This window comes from Lucilia sericata, unplaced genomic scaffold (genome assembly GCF_015586225.1).
Source record: "Lucilia sericata isolate MDLA Ls3-8-SP2 unplaced genomic scaffold, ASM1558622v1 Contig002805F_arrow, whole genome shotgun sequence".
In the NCBI taxonomy this organism is placed as follows: domain Eukaryota; kingdom Metazoa; phylum Arthropoda; class Insecta; order Diptera; family Calliphoridae; genus Lucilia; species Lucilia sericata.
Genome location: NW_023996507.1, coordinates 3098 through 22002, shown reverse-complemented (window position 1 = coordinate 22002; position 18905 = coordinate 3098). Strand labels below are relative to the sequence as shown.

The window sequence follows — 18905 nt, the reverse complement described above, 5'->3', positions numbered from 1 at the left end:
ACTAACTAACTAACTAACTAACTAACTAACTAACTAACTAACTAACTAACTAACTAACTAACTAACTAACTAACTAACTAACTAACTAACTAACTAACTAACTAACTAACTAACTAACTAACTAACTACTAACTAACTAACTAACTAACTAACTAACTAACTAACTAACTAACTAACTAACTACTAACTAACTAACTAACTAACTAACTAACTAACTACTAACTAACTAACTAACTAACTAACTAACTAACTAACTAACTAACTAACTAACTAACTAACTAACTAACTAACTAACTAACTAACTAACTACTAACTAACTAACTAACTAACTAACTAACTAACTACTAACTAACTAACTAACTAACTAACTAACGACTAACTAACTAACTAACTAACTAACTAACTACTAACTAACTACTAACTAACTAACTAACTAACTAACTAACTAACTAACTACTAACTACTAACTAACTAACTAACTAACTAACTAACTACTAACTAACTAACTAACTAACTAACTAACTAACTAACTAACTAACTAACTACTAACTAACTAACTACTAACTAACTAACTAACTACTAACTAACTAACTAACTAACTAACTAACTACTAACTAACTAACTAACTAACTAACTAACTAACGAACTAACTAACTAACTAACTAACTAACTAACTAACTAACTAACTAACTAACTAACTAACTAACTAACTAATACTAACTAACTAACTAACTAACTAACTAACTAACTACTAACTACTAACTAACTAACTACTAACTACTAACTACTAACCTAACTAACTACTAACTAACTAACTAACTAACTAACTAACTAACTAACTACTAACTAACTAACTAACTAACTAACTAACTAACTAACTAACTAACTAACTACCTAACTAACTAACTAACTAAACTAACTAACTAACTAACTACTAACTAACTAACTAACTAACTAACTACTAACTAACTAACTAACTAACTAACTAATAAAAATTATTTGAATCATTCGGAATAGTCATAATGATTCCATTAATTTAGAATTAAAAGCAAAATTTTTTGCATAATCTTTACAGACATTATTACATTCCAAAAAGTGTCACAATGACATAATCATAGTGACATCGAAGGCTTAATTTCTCGAAGGCAGTGAAAGACAGGCTGGTATGACACCTTTAAAGTGTCATAATGCTCATGGACACTATGACAGATCTTGATGTTTTGAACTTCCATGGACATTATGCCATTTTAGTTTATAATTAAAAGTGTCACAGTGACACATCCATGGACAAAATGTAGGCATTTCGTACTGTCCAGAGACATTGTGACATTGGATTTTATGACACGCTACCCAAAATTAAGAACGATTTTAACTAGGTATAGAGTAACACTGACTGTAACCGTAAACAAACATTTCTTTATTAAAAGTGTCACTTTGACACTTTTGAACAGTATGACAGATCTTGGTGTGTGGAACGTTTATAGAAATTATGACATTCCAACAATTTCCTCATTAAAAGTGTCACAGTGTCCATAGTTATTATGACATTATTAGTAGTGTCATAACATCCAAGGACACTATGACACTTTTGGGTGATTCGTAATGTTCTTGAACATTATGACATTGGACTGAGGGGCAATCAAAGATAAATAGTAAATAATTTCATTGCAAAATTTCTTTAACTGTATGCAACCAGTTTTATCACATTCTCTAATTAACAATAAATTAATAAATATTTTTTTCGTTAATTTAAAAACAAACATTTCATTCTAGACGGCGACAATGATTAAATATTATGATTAACATAAAAATAATAATAAAAATTTATTTAGGACGACTGCATTAATAGAAAATTTTAAAACGTAAATTCTATTTTGGGTTTATCATAATTATAACCAGGTCTAGTAGTAGTGTGGTTACTTTCACTTTCTGCTGCACTAGTTGCTTCATTTGAATGAGAATCATCTGTTAGAGAAGAGGGAGGAGGAGCAGGAGTAGTGGTAGTGGTAGAAGTATTTTTTTGGGAAGAAGATTTTAGGTGTTTCTTTATAAATTCCAAAGGAAATATATGTTCATAGTCGTCTATAATGGTAGTGTCTTCAGTGAAACTAATATCATCTCCCGGTTTAAATATTACCACCGGTTCGGAGCCACTTAAAGTAGTATCATCGTCGTAATTAAATAATTTATACATAGTTACTTCCTCAGCATAGTAATTAATTGGCACGACATCTTCTAAAGATCCTTTGCTATTTCTATTCTTTTCCCTGGAGCTATCTTTATATTTTAAGGAAGTTGCTTCTGTCTGTAATTGATCCTTCTTATGGGCCTTTGCCACTTCATTTAAAGGTGTCTCTTTTGAGGTGTCTCTATTCAAAGAGTTTGCCTCATTTTCATTGTAAAATAATCCTGAAATTAAGGCTCCTTTATAGATCGGTTTATATTTGCCACTTACAAAATCTAAAGCCAAAGGTTGCACATAATCCACTTTTATGGGCAGAGGATCATCGATCACTTTGGGTTTATTATATTTATAATTTAAGTTTTCCTTGGTGAAGTCATTAGTTTCACTTCTCGTCTGTTGCGAAATTTTATTATCCGGTGGCAAATATCCTTTGTCAAGCTTATTTTCTAAAGGTGGCAAATAACTGCGATCATTTAATTTCAGCTCCCGAACATCTGCTTTAATGCAATAAATTTCGAACAACAGAAAACCAGCCACAATAATTTGTTTATTCTTTAAATAAAATCATAAAATTAAAATTTATTTTTTAAGAGTTTTTTTTTAATAATTGTAGAACTCACCATCATGTTATATGGTCTTAACTTTTCTACTCGGAATAATGAGTTTATTGAAAATATTGCTAAAGGTTTTGCTTGTTTTTATATATAAATATAAAAACATTAATTTACTTTTAATTGCAAATCAATGGCTGTGTATTTGTATAAATATTTGCTTTAGTTTATTGAATTGCATTCATTAACTCTTTGTTATCAATTTAATTTAAGTCAAGTACAAATTACTTTCTTAAGTGTACCCTACGTTTAAGCCGAGTTGTTTAGATTTGTTTCGGTTAGAGCTTTGTAGAGAAATTCGTCTTAACCTTGTAACGTATCATGGGGTTTTGATGATGTAACGACAATATTCCAGCACTTTTTCAAATTAGTGAGAGTCGAATTACGTGATTTTGCAAATCCGATGTTCGAAATACCAGAGAGTTTAAAACACTTAAATAGGCACTATTTAAGCGAATTCAAAACACAACCAATTATATCCGGTAATAGACGGCCTTTATCTGAAATCTTACCAATGAACCCAAGGGAACTTTTAAGGTTAGGAGGACTGTCCTATTGAAGCCACATAACCCAATCTAAAATATTCGACTAAAAGTCAAATCGATATCGCCAGCGTCGATGATGGAATGTGCCCTTAAGTTACCTAAAAAATGGGCTACTAATTGTGGTAATATCAAGTCCACATTTCTGAGAAAATATAAGGAAATGAATACATTCAACTGTTAAAAAATGAGAGGCGAACATCAAAGCAAGCCAAATGTCTAGGAGCAATAATGGATTATAATTCCAATCTAGGCTACGATGTACTCATATCAAAACCCTAATGCATGGGGACTTAAACCAGGTCTGATATATTGATTATACAAAACCAAAGTCAAGAGCTATTCTGACCCATAGATCATCTATTTATTGGTTGTCTACAATAATCGCACGCAGTCATGCATTTTTTATCGAGCAGTTCGGGGGGACACTCCTGAACGTTTAGCTTTACCTGCCACTTAAGATTGCCTCTAACTACCGACTGTTCACAGATGGCTACCTATTTTAACATTGTTGTAAGAGGAAATCAATCGTCACTCCATAGATTACAGACAACAGATCATTTTCAGTTATGGTTTTCTAAAGTGTTTACTCTCTAGATTACTTGGGGACGGTAAAGTAAAGCCAACTAATTGGTTAGACGTTAGCGGAAATGTCTGCCATTTTCGGATGGATTGACTCTTTGTAGAACTTTGCTTGCTATTGAGAGAGAACATGGAGTTGTTGCGCTATATGTAATAGGTACAGGAATCTTGCAATAGATCCACAGAACACAATTCAAACTTAACCAAAATGGCAACTAAGATATAAGGAGGGATTATCAAGCACCATATATTTGTTGGGAGAATAAACCCGGATGGTAATAAGGTGTATACAGATTGAGAAGGAAAATGGTGAGGAATAAAATATAGTCTCAGACTAAATGATGAAAACTGCATATTTTAAGCTGAAGCCTTTGCAGTGGTTCTTGCGATCATTATTCTTCGAGGTTTCGGGAATTTTCTTCGTTATTCCTTTCTTGGAAGTGCTGAACATTTTTGTAGTAGGGGTTCCGATTTAGCTCGGTCCTCATCACCCCACAACAGTGAAATTATTCATAATATTCTAATTGCTACAAATTTGGCAAATTTGGTAATCATTCAAGAATACTTGGAATACCTCATAATAACTCGCTAGGATATATTCGTTTAGAGTTCCTTTGAAGAAGATTCTTTGAAGGACTGTTGGACTGTCTAATATAAGACTAAACGGATCTAGAGCATCCAATTCATTTCTTTTTACCTTTTTTGATTCCAATGTCTTGTAGTCTGTTTCCGATCCTTTTTCCATATACATCCCTCAACGCGAAACTGGAGCATTATGTTTTGACTCCAGCTTTAGTTTTTAGCATGATTTAACTTCCGGTAGCTTTCTATTGTATCGTAGGAGACGTTCAATGTTTCTGTTTCCATTCTATTTAGGTACTTAATCAGCTTGAACTACTTTATTAGAGGAACTAGCTTCTGGAGTTTTTATGCTGGATACACGTCTGGAAGTACTCATTAAAGTTCCTCTTCTGGAACTTTCTTTAAATTTAGTTTCCTTCACGATTCGATTCTATTTTCAGTTATAGTTTTCACTATGGTTCCACTTGCTCAAGCTCAGTACTTCCTTTAGACTTCGAAAGATTAGACCAAAATTAACCTTACGCAGTTAGTCCTATGGACAGATTTGAAGGCCTCTATTGCTCTGGTAATGAATTGGACTTCTATACACCTTTGTTTTGGTTGTCTTCTAGTCTGTTCCAATTCTCAAATCTTTTCCCCATGTAAGTACATCTCTCTTCACAATACTGGTGCATTCTGATTTGACTCCAATTTCAGTTTTCACCCTGGTTCAAGCGGTAGCCTGAAAAGGGCGAAGTATGTCCCTTTCTGGTTTTCGTAAACTATGGATGCGGCCATGGCTTCGCCTCTGTGGTCCTGCCACCATTCCATCTGCTTCTTTTTATTGCTTCAGCTTCTATTTTGTTTCCTTTGCAGTCAGGAATATAGTAGATCCAATCATAGATCTACCCTCCCTTACCTTGATAGAGCTCTGGAGATGGATGCGACCATGACTTCGGCTCTGTAGTCCTGCCACCATTCCATTTGCTTTTTTTATTGCTTCAGCTTCTATTTTGTTTCCTTTGCAGTCAAGAATATAGTAGATCCAGTCATAGATCTACCCTCCCTTACCTTGATAGAGCTCTGAAGATGGATACGGCCATGACTTCGGCTCTGTAGTCATGCCTCCATTCCATCTGTTTTTATTGTTTCAGCTCCTGTTTTGTTTTCTTTGCAGTCAGGAGTATAGTAGATCCCGTCATAGATCTACCCTCCCTTACCTTGATAGAGCTCTGGAGATGGATGCGGTCATGACTTTGGCTCTGTATTCATGCCTCTATTTCATCTGCATCTTTTGATTGTTTTAGCTCACATTATATTTTCTTTGCAGTCAAGACCCTGTCATAAATCTATCTCTAGATCCTGTCATAGATCTATCTTCCATTACCTTAGTAGAGCTCTGGAGATTTTATTTTGCTCCTCTTCTTGTTTTCTAACTTCGTAGAAATGAATTTCTCATCATTTTTGTATTTTTTTCACGATAAAATCTATCATAACATAAAAAGCTCTACTCATAAAACTAATCCGGGTTTATTTTTAAAACCAAAACAATAGTTAAATATAAAACATAATAAATTTCTAACTTAAGTTTTTCCATTAAAAACATGACGCCATTCCCGGTTTTTGGGGGAATTTTTTGCATAAATTTAAGAAAACAAAAATAAAGACTTAACTAGTCGGTTACTACTATTCAAAACAACTTTTATTTTGCAATTTGCAAACAGAAGATTTGTTTGTATAAATTATATCTTTTGCAAATTATGTGAGAATTTAATAAAATTGTTGTGGTTATTGTTTAGCCAAATATATTTATCTAAAAGCCCATCTATTTAATTTGTTACGACGAAATACTCATTTTTGTAATAAATTAAATAAACATCTTCATAAGAAGAAGCTCTTTCATATTGTTATTATAAATTTAAACAATTGTTGTTGATAATATTAAGCTACTTTTGTTAAAAAAACAGAAACAAAAAAGCTTTGTTTGATTTTGTTTACTTTTTTTCCAAAAAAAAGTTCTTTGTTTAGTGCAAACAAAAGAGATTAGAAAACAATTTTAAAAACAAATATTTTAAATCAAAACGTGTAAAGATTAAATGGTTGTGGGAAAGGATGTGATCATGTCGGGAGAAATGATCAACAGTAGATTGATCATTCTAAGACTAAGAGAATTATATTTATATTTTTCAATATTAAAACATTATTTTGTGTTTTTCTGTATACACTTTCAGAAAATTCGATGCATATTTTTTGGCTTTGCTAAATTTCTAGTGAGAGGAAAAAACGATCGATTTGAGAGAAAGTTCTTTGAAGGTAGGTTCTCTGACTTGTTTTCATAAGTCCTGTGAATCTTAATATTTGATGCTTTCCAAAAGAGATAGTGTAGTAATGTTTTATTATAGAAGAAAATCATCATGATCATGATCATGATCACGATCACGATCAATCAATTCTGTAATCAAGGAACCAGTTATGCAAAAAATTCAATCGAGTCCTAACCAAGAATGTAGAAACAGTTAGCTGTAAAAAATCTCTTAAAAAAGGAAATGTTATACTTTTCCAAAACTTTCTAAATCTGCCGGAGGATCAACATCTGTAGAAGGAAAATTTGAGCAAAATACATTATTTCAGTAGAGATCAGAGTTTCTAATGGGAGTCAACCTGCAATCGCCCCACTGACACACTAAGAACTACCAGGACACCTATGTAGACTTAATGTTGCGAAATTTTGTTTCGGAATTCGATAATCAGTAGAGATCGGAGTTTCTGATGGGAGTCAACCTGCAATCGCCACACTGATACACTAAGGACTACTAGGACACCTATGAAGCCTTAATGTTGCGAAATTTTGTTACTGATTTCGATTTATGAATATAGAATGCAATCGCCAAACATCCTTTAAAAAAGCCAACTTTTAAGTGAAGAAATAAAAAAAACTACAATTTTTACATATTTCGTAAAACAAATGACTTTTTTTTATTATTTTCATAAACTAAGGAAAATATCTAAGTCCTATAATTTTTAACAAATTCTTTTCAGTACTTATAAAATACGTCACATTCTAATTTGGTTTAGTATTTGACCATTATCTATATAAATGTATATATTCCAAAATGCTTGTTTTTAAAATAATCTATTTAAAGAAAGCTCCTTGTGGACGGGGATAGTCGTAACCTTTACCATCGGTGCTGGAAACATGAACATTGGAAGAATCACCATATGAGCCAGAGAAACCAGAGTCGTAAGATGAACCGCTTGAGTAAGATGAACCAGGAGCTGAAGCAGCACCATAGTTAGAGGAAGAACCGCCGGAGCTGTAAGATGAAGCAGGGGCAGATGCGGCACCGTGGTGAGAGGAGCTACCGGAAGCTGGAGATAAGTATTCGCGGGAAGGTTTAGAAGCAGCAGATGAGCCAAAGGAATCAAAAGATGAGAAGGAGGCAGATGGTGCGGAGGCAGAATGGTGAGAGCCGCTTGATCCATGTCCGAAGCTACCAGAGGAGGAACCGTGGTGGGAGCTGCCGGAGCTACCGGTACCGAAGCTACCGGAAGAGGAACCGTGGTGGGAACTGCCAGAGCCGTGACCGGAGCTACCGGAGCCAAAGCTACCGGAAGAGGAACCATGGTGGGAACTGCCAGAACCGGAGCCGAAGCTACCAGATCCAAAGCTACCAGATGAGGAACCATGGTAAGAGCTACCGGAGCCAGAGCCCTTTCCAAAACTACCAGAGCTGCCGGAGCCAGAGCCCTTACCAAAACTACCAGAGCTGCCGGAGCCAGAGCCCTTACCAAAACTACCAGAGCTGCCAGAGCCTTGTCCAAAGCTACCAGATGAGGAGCCGAAGTTGGAACTACCAGAGCCGAAGCTACCGGAAGAAGAACCTTTGTGAGAGCTGCCGGCGCCAGAGCCATGACCGAAGCTACCGGATGAAGAACCCTTGTGTGAGCTGCCAGAGCTACCGGAGCCAGAGCCATGACCGAAGCTACCGGATGAGGAACCGTGGTGGGAACTGCCAGAGCCGAAGCTACCAGAAGAAGAGGATCCATGGTGGGAACTGGGTGCAGGTGGAATGTATTCACGATTAACAGCAGCACCATGATGAGAGCTACCACTGCCAAAAGATCCAGAAGAGGAACCGTGGTGAGAACTGCCGGACGAGTGTCCAGCACCACCGTGAGATGAACCAGAACCGAAACCGCTGCCGGAAGAGTGGCCAGTGCTACCGTGAGATGAACCGGAACCAGAGCCGAAACCGCTACCATGAGATGAACCGGAACCAGAGCCGAAACCACTGCCAGATGAGTGACCAGCACTACCGTGAGATGAACCGGAACCGAAGCTACTGCCAGAAGAGTAACCAGCACTACCGTGGGATGAACCAGAGCCAGAGCCGAAACCGCTTCCAGAAGAGTGACCAGCACTACCGTGAGATGAACCGGAGCCAGAGCCGAAACTGCTACCATGAGAAGAACCGGAACCGAAGCCACTGCCTGATGAACCGGAACCAGAGCCGAAACCGCTGCCGTGAGATGAACCGGAACTGAAGCCACTGCCAGAAGAGTGACCAGCACTACCGTGAGATGAACCGGAACCAGAGCCGAAGCCACTGCCAGTAGAGTGACCAGCACTACCGTGAGATGCACCAGAGCCAAAACTGCTACCATGAGATGAACCAGATCCGAAACCGCTGCCAGAAGAGTGTCCAGCACCACCGTGAGATGAACCGGAACCGAAACCGCTACCAGAAGATTGAGATGTATAAGAATTGGTTGAGCCACTGCTACTGAAACCGCTTCCAGATGAGTGTCCAGCACCTCCATGAGAAGAGTGACCAGCAGAGCCACCGAAACCACCAGAGGAGTGACCAGCAGAACCACCGAAACCACCAGAGGTGTGACCGCCTGATGAGTGACCACCGAATCCGCCAGAGGAGTGACCTACACTACCGTGAGATGATGAAGAGTGACCGCTGGAACCACCGAAACCACCGGAAGAGTGTCCTACACTACCGTGTGAAGATGAACCAGCACCACCAAATCCACCAGAAGAGTGACCACCAGCACCGCCGAAGCCACCAGATGAATGGCCACCAGCACCAGAACCACCGAAACCACCAGATGAGTGGCCTACACTACCATAAGAAGATGATGTCTGACTGGCACTTCCATAACTGCCAGCACCATCATCGAAAGCTGGTCTACCTTCAGGATAATTGTAACCTAATTCGGATACATCAGCTACGACTACAGCCACCAAGGCCACAGCGATTAAAAACAATTTCTGCAATTTGATAATGAATCCAGTTTTGAACTACTACTCAACACGTAGAGAATATATTTCGTAACTTACCATTTTGTTTAGCGTTATTATTCCAATTGTGGTCAAATGCTAAATACTGTCCAGTTTGTGAAATGTTTAAGTTTTTATATAAAACTTTAATGTTAATTATTTTTTTTGGCAAAGTCTTCGTCATCTCACATCATAAAATATTCTCTTCTGTCATATTCTGGTTAATATTATTATAATTTTTTTTTTTTTTTTTTTTTTTTTTTTGTTATTATTGTTCTAGTGCTACAAGTTTCATTAAACACAACATCAATCGGAAACAGAGCAAAAACATCTCTCTTTGCCCTAAACATCTTCTTAAGCTGCAGCCCCTCTTACTGCTGCTGCTGCTCCACCACCCCTCCCCCTAAGTAGCCGTTGCGGTTGGTTATGAATCTAACACATTCCTATTTTTTTTCTAAATAATCTTTTTGTTTGTATGAATATGTGTTCTGTCTGTCTGTTTGTCTATGTTATTTTTTAATGTAGTTAATTATATAAATTACCAGTTGTTGTCATCCTTATAAATTGTTGAGATGTGTTTGTTTTTTTTTGGCAATCTGTTGGTTTGTTCTACCTGTTTTTAATTTCATTGTCTTCATTAAAATGAATTTATAAGTGTTTTATTTTTAAATTGTTGCTTTTCTGGGATACTAGTAACATTTTGTATTGTTGTTGGGTTATGAAGATTAAATATTTTTTTATTGTTTGTTTTTGCTACCACAAATATTTTAAACATTTAAAAATGTGTTAAAGTGTTTAATTACTTTAAAAACTCTATGTACATTATATGGTTTAGCTGAGGTCATGAATAACCCTTAACTTAAGATGAGTTCATTAATCCGCTTAATTTCAAAAGAGAGAATTTAAATAATTCAAGAAGTAATTCTTCAATATAGTTTTAATTAAGTTTGCAAATGTTATTTTTAAATATCAAAGAATAATATTTATTTAAATGCACCTAATAAATTTTATGGTTTTTTAAATTTGATTGGGTAACACAAAACTTATTAAATATAACAACTATCAATTAAGTCAAAGAAAAAATTTTAGTTAGGTGTGAAACATAAGCAAAAGCTGACTGCATCAATCAGTTTTCAAGAAAATCAAAAACGAAAAGGAATAAAAAATTAATATTTTTTGTTATGTTGTCCGTAATTAGTTGAAAACGATCATTTAATAATGCAATAAATCATCTCCAAATGAAGCTAAATAAGGCATTTTTTAACTTCAGACAAAGTAAAAACCAATAAGAAGAGTAATTATTAAAAACGTGCAGTAATTTTTAAAATGGAATCAAATTTTTTAAAGTGGAAATATTAAATAATAAACGATAAAAACGCAAAAAATAATTAGATACTCAGGATTTCTGAAATAAAGAATTTATAATTAGGCATATAATCTGAAATAAACTAGAATTGAATTAGAACTAAACTACAACTGAACTAGAACAAGAACTGAACTATAACTTATCTAGAACTGAATTTCAACTGAACCAGAACTAGAACTCAACTAAAACTGAAATAGAACTAAATTAGAACTACACTAAACTGAACTAGAACTGAACGAGAACTGAACTGAATTAGTACTGAAGTAGAACTGAACTAGAACCGAACTAGAACCCGAACTAGAACTGAACTAGAACTAGAACTCAACCAGACTCTGAACTAGAACTGAACTAGAACTGAACTAGAACTGAACTAGAACTGTAACTAGAACTGAACTAGAACTGAACTAGAACTGAACTAGAACTGAACTAGAATGAACTAGAACTGAACTAGAACTGAACTAGAACTGACTAGAAACTGAACTAGAACTGAACTAGAACTGAACTAGAACTGAACTAGAACTGAACTAGAACTGAACTAGAACTGAACTAGAACTGAACTAGAACTGAACTAGAACTGAACTAGAACTGAACTAGAACTGAACTAGAACTGAACTAGAACTGAACTAGAACTGAACTAGAACTGAACTAGAACTGAACTAGAACTGAACTAGAACTGAACTAGAACTGAACTAGAACTGAACTAGAACTGAACTAGAACTGAACTAGAACTGAACTAGAACTGAACTAGAACTGAACTAGAACTGAACTAGAACTGAACTAGAACTGAACTAGAACTGAACTAGAACTGAACTAGAACTGAACTAGAACTGAACTAGAACTGAACTAGAACTGAACTAGAACTGAACTGAAACTGAACTAGAACTGAACTAGAACTGAACTAGAACTGAACTAGAACTGAACTAGAACTGAACTAGAACTGAACTGAAACTGAACTAGAACTGAACTAGAACTGAACTAGAACTGAACCAGAACTGAACTAGAACTGAACCAGAACTGAACCAGAACTGAACCAGAACTGAACCAGAACTGAACCAGAACAGAACCAGAACTGAACTAGAACTGAACTGGAACTAAACTAGAACTGAACTAGAACTGAACCAGAACTGAACTAGAACTGAACTAGAACTGAACTAGAACTGAACTAGAACTGAACTAGAACCGAACTAGAACTGAACTAGAACTGAACTAGAACTGAAGTAGAACCGAACTAGAACTGAACTAGAACTGAACTAGAACTGAACTAGAACTGAACTAGAACTGAACTAGAACTGAACTAGAACTGAACTAGAACTGAACTAGAACTGAACTAGAACTGAACTAGAACTGAACTAGAACTGAACTAGAACTGAACTAGAACTGAACTAGAACTGAACTAGAACTGAACTAGAACTGAACTAGAACTGAACTAGAACTGAACTAGAACTGAAGTAGAACTGAACTAGAACTGAACTAGAACTGAACTAGAACTGAACTAGAACTGAACTAGAACTGAACTAGAACTGAACTAGAACTGAACTAGAACTGAACTAGAACTGAACTAGAACTGAACTAGAACTGAACTAGAACTGAACTAGAACTGAACTAGAACTGAACTAGAACTGAACTAGAACTGAACTAGAACTGAACTAGAACTGAACTAGAACTGAACTAGAACTGAACTAGAACTGAACTAGAACTGAACTAGAACTGAACTAGAACTGAAAGAACTGAACTAGAACTGAACTAGAACTGAACTAGAACTGAACTAGAACTGAACTAGAACTGAACTAGAACTGAACTAGAACTGAACTAGAACTGAACTAGAACTGAACTAGAACTGAACTAGAACTGAACTAGAACTGAACTAGAACTGAACTAGAACTGAACTAGAACTGAACTAGAACTGAACTAGAACTGAACTAGAGAACTGAACTAGAACTGAACTAGAACTGAACTAGAACTGAACTAGAACTGAACTAGAGCTGAACTGGAACTGAACTAGAACAAAAACTGGAGTACATACATCCGATCTAAAGTATCAAAATTTCTTACACAACCCTCGTATCTAATTAATAGTTCTCTATGGAACAAAAGCACTTAAAATCTTTCACTGTTTAAATTTTCTGCATATAAATATTTATAAATAAAAATCTCATCTTAATTATAACAAGTTTCTTTTTTTTACTATTTTTTTTTAAGTAAATAAAACTATAAATCTATTGTGACGAAAAACGAAAAATTAATAATGTGATAAACAGGTCTTAATATATGTATGTGTATCATAATTTTGCAAACTTAAAAGAGTTTTTAAAAACTTTTGGCAGTTTTAATTTAATTTGAAATTATGACCATATATTTCCACTACACGGTTAGAAAACAAAAGAAATTAAGAAAACAAGTTTTATTTTAATGTTTTTATGTTTTTGTATGGAAAATATATTTTTGTGAGTGTAATAACTCATTAACGGTAATTTGTATGTTTGAAATTATCGATATTATTGTTTTCATTTTTGATATTTATAGATATAACTAGTTGTTGATTATTGTTTTTTTTTTCTAAAATATTTCATTTCAAAAATTTATTAGATTCATTATTCAACCGTTAAAAAAATTTGTTTATTTCAGAGGTAGTTGTTTTTCTTGTTCTAGAATTCCAGATCTGTTTAAGTTTTTTTGGTTTTTTGAAATGTTGAAAATATTTCACTTGAACAATAAAAATAGTTAAATATTTGATATTTTAAATAAAATATTTAGCTGCATTTTCAAATAGAGTTATTTTTAAAATTATTACTGCAAAAGGAATCAATGAATATATATATTAAATACCTCATTAATTTTATTAAACCACAAATATTTTGATAAAAAAAATGTTTCATAGAATAGATTTTATTCAATCAATCTTCAAACCAAAATATAAAAATTCTTAATTTAAAATTTGTTAAAATTGCATATTTATTTCAAAATAGCCTAAGTGGACCTACGAGACTGTTTAGTCTTCTTCTCGAAACCGTTTGTTTATCATAGATAATAGATGACATTATCAAATGCATGTGATCGCGTAATCAATTATTTATTAATTAAACCCAGTTTTCGTCTTTATTTATATTTTTTTAAAATATATTATTTTGATCACGATCATAAATTTAATATTCTTTATTAATTATTAAGTGTGTGTGTGAGCGGGTGTGTCATTTTTAAAATTGTTTAATTAATTCAGCTGATTGCGATTTTTGAAACTTGTTTCGATTTTTTTCCTTTCATTGATATTACTTTCTAGATATTGTGTAATTTTTGAGACATAAATTCTATCTACAATCTATTAATTTGCATAAAAATTATTGTAAACATCTTAAGTTAAAATAAGATTTTATGCAATCATGCTAAACAAGTTGAATTAGAACAAATTGTGCTATTAATTTTAGAAAAATGATGCATGACAAGTTATTATTTGACAGTCATTTTTAAATTCTCTCAAAGACTATTATATAAAGTGAAAGTTTATAATTGTCCAACAGAAGATTTTGTACGGCGGAGCAAACAGGATAGTACCTACTATATAGATTATAAGAGATAAGATGGTTATTGTATTGACGTACTGGAACATTTAACATAATTATGAGCTCAAAAGCCCTATTCAGTGGGTACGGTTGTATGGGGGCTAGGAAAAATAATGGACCGATTTCAATCATTTGTCCTTGGGTCGAAAGAAGAGTATGTGTTCATCAAATTATCTTGAAAATTGCGACCTGTACATGGACACACAGACAGACATAGCTAAATCGACTAAGAAAGTGATTCTGAACCGATTGGTGTACTTTAAGGGTGGTGTAGGAGCAATATTTTTGTGCGTTACAAACCTCAGCACAAACGAATAATACCCTCCCCACTATAGTGGTAATAAAAAAAAATTGCTAGCTGTAAAGAACATAATGTGCGACAAATATGCTGTAACCAATTTAAATATTTAACTGACAGCATCAATTAATTACTACTTGAATTAATAGATATAAAAGTAGGCGGATTGTGAATATTGGGTGTGATATCGTCTATTAAAATTAATATTGTCAGTTGATATCTGAAAATAAACAACCCAAAACTGTGTTTGATAATTAAATTATACGTAATTTATACAAATTGTGCGAAATTAAAAAGTGGGCGTGGCACCTCCTATAAAAATAAATACTATCGAATATTTTAAGATATTTAACTGATAAACATACATTTTTTCAAGAATGTTTAACCTTTTTCATACCTTTTGAATAATTAAAATAAAAATGGGCGGAATATATGGTGGGCGTGGAAATTCCCTTGAATAGTAACTATTTGAATGTCAAACACAATGATGCATATTAACACTTATGCTAAATTATTGTCTTTAACGTGGTAATATGTTGTTATTAAGGGAATTAGCACACTCATATGGGCAATTCCATACGATTGTATGTGACATTCGCACGCCTTCAGAGTGGTATAGATTTTGTAAAATTAGGAGTACTTGGAAAACAATTTTGTCATTCTGTTCCATTTAAAGAATACTATATTTGCAAAAAGAAACATCCTATTCGGAATCTTGTATTCCAAAATATGGATTAAAATATGGTGATATCATACGTGACAAAAAACGGAAGAGATTTTAAAGTACATGTAAATATTTACAAAAACTGCGAATTCTGTAGGTGTATCTTTTTTGTTTTAATTTCTTACACTATGGGACATATTTTTCATTAGTAATCCATAATTTTTTAATAAAAAAATTAATATAATTTTATAATAAACATTGTTAAATATCGTACGTGACATATCGTATGTGACAGACTTTTCCACTGATTTTTTTTTTAGGTTATAAAATATATATTTTGGAAATATATGCATGCACACACATCACCAAATCAACAGGAGTAGGAAAGTGCAGTCGGACATGGCCGACCTATATACATGTTTAAGCAATTTATAGATAAAAATAAAAAACTGGAGTTATATGGCGACTAGGGTCAAATATGGACCGATGTTCATAAAATTTTGGGGTGTGATTTTAATTCATATAAAACTTATTTGTGCCAAATTCTATCATAATACAAGTGATTAGAGGTGAGTTACGGACGTTTTAAGTGTTTTCTGAAATTGAACATTGAATGGAACTAGGCTCAAATGAGGTCCGTCCAATCGTTATGAAAATCATAACCATTTAGGCTTAAAAACATTTTAGATCTGCCGATTTTGAAGGGATAGTATTATAATTAACAGAATTATGAGCTAAAAAGTGATATTTTCGGGTCCGTTTGTATGGGGGCGAGGTGTAAAATAGACCGATTTCAAGAATTTTCAACAGTCTTCGTTCTTTGTGCTACAAAAGATCATATACCAAATTAAAATATCTTCAAAAATGCAGAAAGTTATAAGGGTTTAATTTTTTCAGTCGTGGTTGACCCGTTTCATGGAATGGCCCAAATGGGGGTGCGGAAGGACAACAAATGCAAGGGGGGGAAGAAAGGAAAAGGGGGGCGAAGGGGCCACGAAAGAGGGACAGAGCGAGCGAGCGAGCGAGAGCGAGCGAGCGAGCGAGCAGCGAGCGAGCGAGCGAGCGAGCGATCGAGCGAGCGAGCGAGCTAGCGAGCGAGCGAGCGAGCGAGCGAGGAGCGAGCGAGCGAGCGAGCGAGCGAGCGAGCGAGAGCGAGCGAGCGAGCAGCGAGCGAGCGAGCGAGCGAGCGAGCGAGAGAGCGAGCGAGCGAGCGAGCGAGCGAGCGAGCGAGCGAGCGAGCGAGCGAGGAGCGAGCGAGCGAGCGAGCGAGCGAGAGCGAGCGAGGAGAGAGCGAGCGAGCGAGCGAGCGAGCGAGCGAGCGAGCGAGCGAGCGAGCGAGAGAGCGAGCGAGCGAGCGAGCGAGCGAGCGAGCGACGAGCGAGCTAGCGAGCGAGCGATCTATCTATCTATCGATCGATCTATCTATCTAGCTATCTATCTATCTCGATCTATATCTATCTATCATCATCTATCTCTATCTACTATCTCATCATCTATATCTATCTATCTATCTATCATTATCTATCTATCTATCTATATATCTATCTATCTATCTATCTATCTATCTATCTCTATCTATCATCTATTATCTATAATCGGATTTTTCATAGAATTTTTCCTAAAAATTCGCATTTTGCCTAAAAATTCGCATTTTGCCTAAAATTCGGATTTTTCCTAAAAATTCCGATTTTTTCTAAAAATTCCGATTTTTCCTAAAAATTCGCGTTTTTTGCAAATTCTGAAATATTACAAATAATTTCACTAAATATCGATTTCAATTTTCTCTAAAAAAAATCGAACTTTCATTAAAAATTAGAACTTTCACGAAACAGCGACTTTTGAACGATAATTGAAACTACAAAATTTACTTTTTACGAAAAAAAAAAAATAGGATTTTCACTAAAGGGGGATCCGATGACAACATTTCTTACATTTATAACAAAAATTTTTATTTAGATTTCTTCAAAAATGGGGGAATCTTTTCAATACAGTCACGGTAGTCAATTAATAAATTTTAATGAAATGGGATCACAGTTTAAGCACGGTGTCTGTAGACAACGCGACGGACAGTCTTGTATCTGTAACCTTGATCGGCTTGAGGTTGAGAGTAAGAGTAACCATCATCATGAGCTGGAGCAGGGGCAGAAGCAGCGGGTTGATGGAAAACGGGAGCTGGGGCAGAAGCGGCGTGATGAACGGGAGCAGGGGCAGGAGCGTGGTGGTGAACTGGAGCAGGGGCAGGGAGGTGGTAACCGGGAGTTTGAACAGGGGCGGCGTGATGTACGGGAGCTGGAGCAGGGGCTGGGTGATGATGAACGGGAGCTGGGGCAGGGGCGGGGTGATGGTGAACGGGAGCTGGGGCAGGGCAGCAGAGTGGTGAACGGGTGCAGGGGCTGAGTGGTGAACGGGAGCAGGGGCAGAAGCAGCAGGAGGAATGTAGCTTTGTTCAGGAGCGGGAACAAAGTTTTGTACTGGAGCTGCTGGGCAGGTTGTTGATAATCGTAACCTAATTCGGAAACGTCAGCGCAAACGCCGGCTACCAAAACAAGAGCAACAATGAAGAATTTCTACAGGAAATAAGATAAACAGATAAACAATGGTTATTCAAATTACACAATTAATTTTTTTCAATTAGTTGGCTTTGTTGTCATTTTAGTTATTTTTAATTACCATTTTTGAAGAAGTTTCGATTTTGATATTTTTAGTGTGTTTAAAGTTTGAATGATATTTAGTTAATGATTTGGTTCAACTTTTATACCTTATATTTTATACAACATTCGAGCTAAGTTAAACGGCTACCGTTTAACAAAAAAAAACTTTATTTAGCATTTTAAGTTTGAACTAAAATAAACGAAGAAAATTAGAAGCGGAAGTATATGGATTTAAAAGATTTAAGGCTTCTGGCCGGTTGTATAGTAAGTTTTTTTTCTAACTTCAAGATATTGAACATTTTGGCTTCCAATTATGAATCCATTGTTTTTTTGATTATGTTAATTATAAATATTGCCAATGTATAAATAATGTATGTTCGTATACAAAATGTGTTTTTTTTTTCAAAGCAGTAAAAAAAATAAATAAAAAAATGTTTTAATGTAAATTTTGTTTATAGTACAGCTATTAATTAGTTAGTTTGTACAGCTTCTTCAAAGAAAGATTTGATTTCGATTATTTTAATTATTTGGTGGCTAAAGTACATTAAATTAAATTTAATTTTAAATAATTTACTCTTGGGTTTAGTTTAGATAAGTA

The 18905-nt window shown here is 34.9% G+C and overlaps 3 protein-coding genes across 5 annotated transcripts; all 3 read right to left on the bottom strand.

Annotated features, from left to right (window-relative positions):
• Window positions 1–1735: 1735 nt before the first annotated feature.
• On the bottom strand, window positions 1736–2855 carry LOC119614351. The gene is made up of 2 exons (XM_037970488.1): window positions 2806–2855; window positions 1736–2737 (listed from the first exon to the last, which is right to left on the bottom strand). The coding sequence occupies exons 1-2, from the start codon at window positions 2809–2811 to the stop codon at window positions 1856–1858; spliced, it is 888 nt and encodes a 295-aa protein (XP_037826416.1). The 5' UTR covers window positions 2812–2855; the 3' UTR covers window positions 1736–1855.
• Window positions 2856–7423: 4568 nt separating this feature from the next.
• Window positions 7424–9931, bottom strand: LOC119614350 (hornerin-like). 3 transcript variants are annotated; one of them, XM_037970486.1, is made up of 3 exons: window positions 9832–9931; window positions 8434–9762; window positions 7424–8379 (listed from the first exon to the last, which is right to left on the bottom strand). In XM_037970486.1, the coding sequence occupies exons 1-3, from the start codon at window positions 9832–9834 to the stop codon at window positions 7615–7617; spliced, it is 2097 nt and encodes a 698-aa protein (XP_037826414.1). In that variant the 5' UTR covers window positions 9835–9931; the 3' UTR covers window positions 7424–7614. The 3 variants fall into 3 exon arrangements, with proteins under 3 accessions (XP_037826414.1, XP_037826415.1, XP_037826413.1); XM_037970487.1 differs by having other exon boundaries at window positions 7424–9383; window positions 9579–9762; XM_037970485.1 differs by having other exon boundaries at window positions 7424–9762.
• Window positions 9932–17583: 7652 nt separating this feature from the next.
• On the bottom strand, window positions 17584–18223 carry LOC119614349 (leucine-rich repeat extensin-like protein 3; the record flags this gene model as incomplete). The annotated part of the gene is given in 3 exon segments (XM_037970484.1): window positions 17584–18021; window positions 18024–18140; window positions 18143–18223. Coding segments are annotated over 3 exon segments (528 nt in total), but the record flags the coding sequence as incomplete, so codon positions are not given.
• Window positions 18224–18905: the final 682 nt, after the last annotated feature.